The sequence below is a fragment of the Trematomus bernacchii genome, unplaced genomic scaffold, assembly GCF_902827165.1.
Source record: "Trematomus bernacchii unplaced genomic scaffold, fTreBer1.1, whole genome shotgun sequence".
NCBI classification, from domain to species: Eukaryota; Metazoa; Chordata; class Actinopteri; order Perciformes; family Nototheniidae; genus Trematomus; species Trematomus bernacchii.
Window position 1 is genome coordinate 2381127 of NW_022988043.1, and position 6197 is coordinate 2387323.

At 42.6% G+C, this 6197-nt stretch overlaps 1 protein-coding gene across 1 annotated transcript; it reads left to right on the top strand.

Moving 5' to 3' along the window:
* The first annotated feature begins 277 nt into the window (after nt 1-277).
* On the top strand, nt 278-1713 carry LOC117472549. The gene is made up of 2 exons (XM_034117810.1): nt 278-333; nt 726-1713. Exons 1-2 carry the CDS (start codon nt 278-280, stop codon nt 1711-1713), a joined length of 1044 nt encoding a protein of 347 aa, XP_033973701.1.
* The last annotated feature ends 4484 nt before the right edge of the window (nt 1714-6197 follow it).

Consider the following 6197-nt stretch of genomic DNA (forward strand, 5'->3'; position numbering starts at 1 on the left):
TAAGACTCTTTAAATGCAGGGAAATGCTGCTTCAATGGTTCCTTTTTTTCTTCCTATTTGGCAAAAGCTGGACCATTTTTGCCAAGTAGAGAGGAAATCATTTCAACCCACAGTTCCTTGGTGTTGCAATTTTTATAACAACATTAGGCAGTCAATAACATATACATATACATATCTATATATATATAGATAAATGGCACACATCCATCTTTGTCCACCATCACGTAAGTGCAGTCATGTTCTTTTAGCACTGCGGTTATCTTTTCCTAAGTCCAAAATGGTTAGAAGAAGACATGGGACGTCTTCCTTTGACGATCTGACGACAGCCCTAAAGTAGGATTCAGAGTGATGAAAAGCCTCAGCCTTCCCATGGAGGATTTGTTTTGAGTTAAAGATGTATGTTTCTTACCCTAATTGTTCTAACCTTCTCATCTCAGCTGCACTTGACGTTGTTTTGCACATTAGATTCACATATATTCTTCACCACAGTAGAATATTTTTCGTAATTGAGTCTATTTGGATCGTCTTTCATAAGCTAAATATGTGAATCTTTTCCCTAGGCTGCACCGACAAACCGTGACTGATTCCCTTCTGTGAAAGCAGAAACGAAGAAGCCTCTGGTTTAGAGTATCATTTTTTGCCTTCTTGACATCTCTTCGAACAAACCAAAAAGAAAAAAAACACACTTGAGGACTGCTGAGACCCCATTAAGATTTCCTGTGCAGATATATTTGGGGTAACATTGTCATTATGTATATGAATAAAGTCGCCATCTGGGCAATGACGGGTCTTTTGGCTACCACGACCGTCTTCTTTAATGTCTACATCTTCCTGATGAGTATATGGAACTACAGGCAGAAAAAGAAGTGGAGTCCCTCTGAAACCATCATCCTAGCTCTGTCCGTGGCTGACGTGGCCCACCAGCTGATCTGCTACTTCTGGATGACCATGGATGAGGTGGACAGTAAGTGCCTCATCAACCAGAGGCCTTACACCGTCATGCTGCTGTTGATCTACAGCCTCAAGTTCACCATCATGTGGGACACCAGCTTCCTCACTTTTTACTACAGCACCAAGCTGGTGAGCACGCCCAACCACTGCTACACACAGATCCAGGACGCCATCCTCAAACATGTGACCTTGGCTGTTTGTCTCATCCCTCTGTTAGGGCTGGGCACCTGCATGCCGATGCTCGTAGTGTTTGAATCGGACAACATCACCGCTGCTAACAAAGACTGCGGGATTTTGACGCCCACCAACCACATTGGCCACGTCTACGAAGCCATGTATCTGATTCTCTCTGATGTGCTGCCCGGGGTGCTGATGGTGAAATGCTGCTTCTCCATCTCCTTCCACCTGGCCGTCCATCTCCGCCAGATGAAAGCCAGCACCAACGGAGCCCACAGGCCAAAGCTGGGCTCTCAGATGAGGGTGATCCAGATGGCTTTATCTCTAGTGGCTGTCTTCCTCCTCTTCCTTGTCATCGACCTGTATGTCAACTACCAAATATCGGTGAACCACGAGAACATCATCGGGCTCACGTTCTGTTTCACGTCCATCTACACGACTGTCACTGCGATGGTGCTGATCTACGGGAAGAAGACTTTCTGGAAAGCTCTGATACATGAATTCAACGTGTGCCTGGATGAATATCCGTGCTTGTATTGTCTGAAGGTGCCTGAACCCAGCACTCCTGAAAAAGTTAAAACCTGAGACACACATTTGCTTCTCACAGGAAGTGTTTGTGCTGAATAAATGTGTCATTGTGTGAACTCATTAAAAACTAATTAAAAAGTCACTTATTTTATCCTTTGTGTGTCTAGCAGTTTCAGTAATGACCAGTGCCCTGCTTTAACAATATTAATTACATTTAAAGGTAACTGTGTTAAGTCAGGTATTTGCTCAAATGACACACAGATCACAGAGGCAAGGTTACCAGCTTTCAATCCAAATCACATCAGTCTGCACCTATGAATATTAATATTTCAGGAGAACAAATAATAGTCCGTAAAATAGATCCCCAAGGATGGATGCCTGGACTTGATGTAACTCAGTGCCCATCTAAAAATGTTAAAAAATACATGTGGCAGTGCTACAGAGTACAGAGTATATTAATAAAACAGGAAAGTAGGCACAGTCTGAATTCTCTATTCTTTTTTTCATCACAGACCTTTTTAAGAGTTTTCACCTCAGCGAGGTTGCAGGTAGTTCAGACAAAAGGAGCATTTATGTAGAAAAGTACTTATTATTGCCACCGTCTTTTGTGAATCTGTTCATTGATCAGAAATGTTCAGGCGTGTGCTCGACAGCTCCTATTGTGATTGTGTGTAACTGTGTGTGTGAAGCTGGACGGTCCTTAAAAGTGCAATCATGCCCAGCACATCTACCCTGGGTAAATATGGGTTTAAAAAAACATCAGCAGACCTCTTTGCATTGCTCCATTAGCTCACACCCCCTGGCATCCCCCAGTGAGGTTCAAAGCAGAGATACAATAGTGCAGCTAATCCCACTCCGTGCATAGGATCAGGATCCCTCCCGCAGCTAAATGGTCAAAGTAAGAAAGGGTATATCTTCCTTTGATGCGAAGAGAGTTAAGTTGTACCAAGGACTCGGCTTCCTTCCCCTGTCTTCCTCTCTCTGGGAGAGTTGGGTTTGGCATGATCAGGGCAAAAACCGCTCAATATGATACAATACTGGCCAATATGGATGCAATACTCCTGAATGTTATAGCATTTATTCTCTATCTTTTTTTATTTATTGGGAAGTAACAGTAATAAAAGTCCCATATTAATATTGAAAATAATGTTTATTACAAATGAAAGCATTACAAATGTATTTAAAATGTAAAAGTAAAGGAAATCATTTTGTAGATTTTCCCCCAAATTGCCAACATATAAACGCACAATATATGACATGATTATTAGATTGTTGCATTCGAGTAGAAGCGTCATTACTGTTGTAGCGGAGGGCCAGGTCATCACGTTAACTTTACAGGTAGGAAGTTTACTGCAGTGGTTCCTAACTTAGGGGTCGGCCACCTTTAAAGGGTCTCAAGATAAATCTCAGGGGGCCTGTCATGATACACATTTATTTTCATTCAATTTGACTTCTCAGGGCCTCAAACCTTCTTTTTGTGACCAACTGTTTATTGGTTCAGCCCTCCCTTTTACATTCTTTATGGATGAGACACCACATAGATGAAAAATCAGGCAGCTGAAATATTGTGGTCATACTGTATCACACAATATTTCCACACCTACTCACCAAGGCAATTCACATATACATTAACAATGTACAAAAATGTACAGTCACAAAGCAACATGGAATACAATTAGCTAAAATTGTTATTTCATACATCTGAGCCATTTAAAGGGGACCTACTGTATCATGCAAAATGCACTTTTGTACGTCTTTTATACATGAATATGTGCTAAAGACAACCAATAATATTGAAGTCATTGTAGTTGTTGTACATTGGCTGAAAAAATGGGTTTTGATTTACAGGATTTTATTGAAAGTCCAAGTGTTGATAAGTTGTATTCCTGTCGCAAAGATGACATGTTATGTATTGCAGCTCACTTTAACATTTCAGTAGACAAGTATAGAGTAAAAAAAGAGCTAAGAGATGAAATCCTGCAAAAACTAGAGGAGTTAAAGATTCTTGTAATCCCAGGCATGTCAACTCAGCCTAGGGCTGATGTGTCTATTGATGATGATGGTGAACGTGTAGTTGGTGCTTCCTTTATAGAACAGAAGGGTCGTGCTGTATTAGCTACACCTAGAATTGACAAGGTTAATCCTGAAGCTCCTCCTGCAACGCTTCATAGGTTTGAGGCTTTCTCTCCGGGTAGCTTTGGTGCAAGTAGTAGTGCCAAACTGAAGGTTCGTCTTGCCCGTCTTCAGCTGGAGGCCCAGGAGAAGGAAATGGTGCGTAGAGCGGACTATGATTTCAAACTGCAGATTCGCAAGTTAGAGATATAAGCTGAGAAAGAAATCACATTAAAGCAGCTTGAAGTTGATTCCCTGAGAATCTCTTCAGAGCAGACATTTGAGAGGTCAATACCTTCGCATGCAGTCCATACCAGAAGTTTTGATGTTAGTAAAAATATTGCTTTGGTGCCAACTTTTAGAGAGTCGGAAGTTGACTCATATTTTTGTGCTTTTGAGAGAATTGCTACCGCACTAGTCTGGCCTAAAGACATGTGGCCAATCCTACTTCAGTGCAAATTAGTAGGTAAAGCTCAGGAAGTGGTATCTTCACTTTCTTTGGAAGAAAGCTTGCAGTACGAAGTGCTTAAAGAGTCGATCTTGCGTGCTTATGAGCTTGTGCCGGAGGCTTACAGACAAAAGTTCAGAAACCATAAAAAGTCTGCTACGCAGACATTTGTTGAGTTTGCACGGGAGAAGGGCATTCTCTTTGATAAATGGTGTGCAGCTAATGAAGTGAAGGATCATTTTGAGTCTCTTCGTCAGTTACTTCTCTTGGAAGATTTTAAGAATTCTTTGCCTGAAAGGATGGTGATATTCTTAAATGAACAGAAGGTCACTTCACTGGCTAAGGCAGCTGTCTTAGCGGATGAATTTATGCTCACTCACAAGACTGTGTTTTCTTCTCCCTTGCGCCCAGATAAAGCTTCAGTATCACAAACCGGAAGACCTGATCTTGGCACCACAACTTTTGAAAGGTCTAGAGGACCACCGTCACCTCCACGGGGGCCCCGTGAGTGTAACTACTGCCATAAAACAGGACACCTTATTTCAGGGTGTCATTTCTTAAAGCGTAAACAGCAATTTTCGCAACGCTTTCAAACGCCAAAAGGCATGGGACTCATTAAAGGAGTGTCCCTAACAGACATAGGAATGTTCCAGGAAGATGATGTACCTGATCTCTGTGTCAAACCCTTTATTTCAAAGGGCTTTGTTTCTTTAACAGGGGATCCTAAAGACCAGCTCCCAGTACAGGTACTTAGGGACACAGGAGGTTCTCAGTCTATTATTAGAGAAGGCATCTTACCTTTAAACTCCAGATCATCATGTGGATCAAGTGCTGTTGTTCAAGGGGTAGGCATGACACTAGTTGCGGCTCCTTTGCACAATGTTTATATTCACTCATGTCTTGTCAAAGGATTCTTTAAAGTAGCTGTCCTCCCTGCCTTGCCCATCAAAGGTGTTGATTTCATCCTCAGTAATGACTTGGCTGGGGGAAAAGTTAATCCAGTACCTGAGGTCATTGATTCTCCTAATCTAAGTTTAGACACAGGGAAATCAGCTGAAGTACCTCCCGAAATCTTTCCTGCTTGTGTGGTTACAAGGGCCCAGTCAAAGAAATATGGAGAGGACTTGTCTGATTCTTTTCTTGCTACAGGGCAGTTTCTTGATGCCATGACTGTGTCGGACCGACTGCCAGAGGAGGCCCGGTCTGCTGGTGCTGGATCACCCAGTAACAGCTCAGGGCTTGTACAACTGCCTGCCACTCGGGAAGAATTCAAGGCAGCCCAGTTAAGTGATATACAGAAACTGATATTCGACTTTGCATGTCTTTTTAATAACACTTTCTTGCAAGGATGTACAACCACAATCAACGCCTTATGCGTTGGTCATTGATCGTCCAGAACTACAATCTTGACATAAGCCATAAAAAGGGGGCCGATAATGTTCTTGCCGATGCACTATCTCGTGCTATGTAAATGTTTATTGTCAGGTCCAAACATACTGTTTGGATTTATATGTGTGGGGGTGTTACGTGCCAGGCAGGCTGTACTTGTGTGGTTCTCCTTCCCTCCTGTTTTTCTCTTCTCCCTGTCTTCTGCACAGCTAATCAGCAGCTGATCAGGACCTGCCTGTGCACCAGAGTCTGATGGCTGATTGGATCCTCTCACCCTCAGCTGGCCTATCAGCAGCCAGGGCCGACCATAAAGGAGGCACCCAGGAAGTCTTCTCTCTCTCTCACTCTGGGTAGATTGCTGATGGAGGAGCCTGCAATTTACTGCCTTGTAAACGACAATATTTCTCTTTGTTTTGTATGACCTATGTTGAAAGTGTGTGTGTTGAGAGGTGGAGGAGTTAGGTAAGTCTGGGGTACCCTGTACACTTCTCATCACGTAGATAACTAATGTTAAGACACACTAGGTTAGCGGATTGTTGCCACCCCTGTATTCTGTTTTGTCCAATTCTGAGTAGTTTAGTTAGTGAGGGTT

Excerpts from the sequence above, each read along its gene's own strand:
- LOC117472549 (XM_034117810.1), top strand. The coding sequence starts at position 278 with ATGGTTAGAAGAAGACATGGGACGTCTTCCTTTGACGATCTGACGACA. Across the intron at positions 334-725 it reads GATCTGACGACAGCCCTAAA|ATATATTTGGGGTAACATTG; the intron begins GTAGGATTCAGA and ends TTTCCTGTGCAG.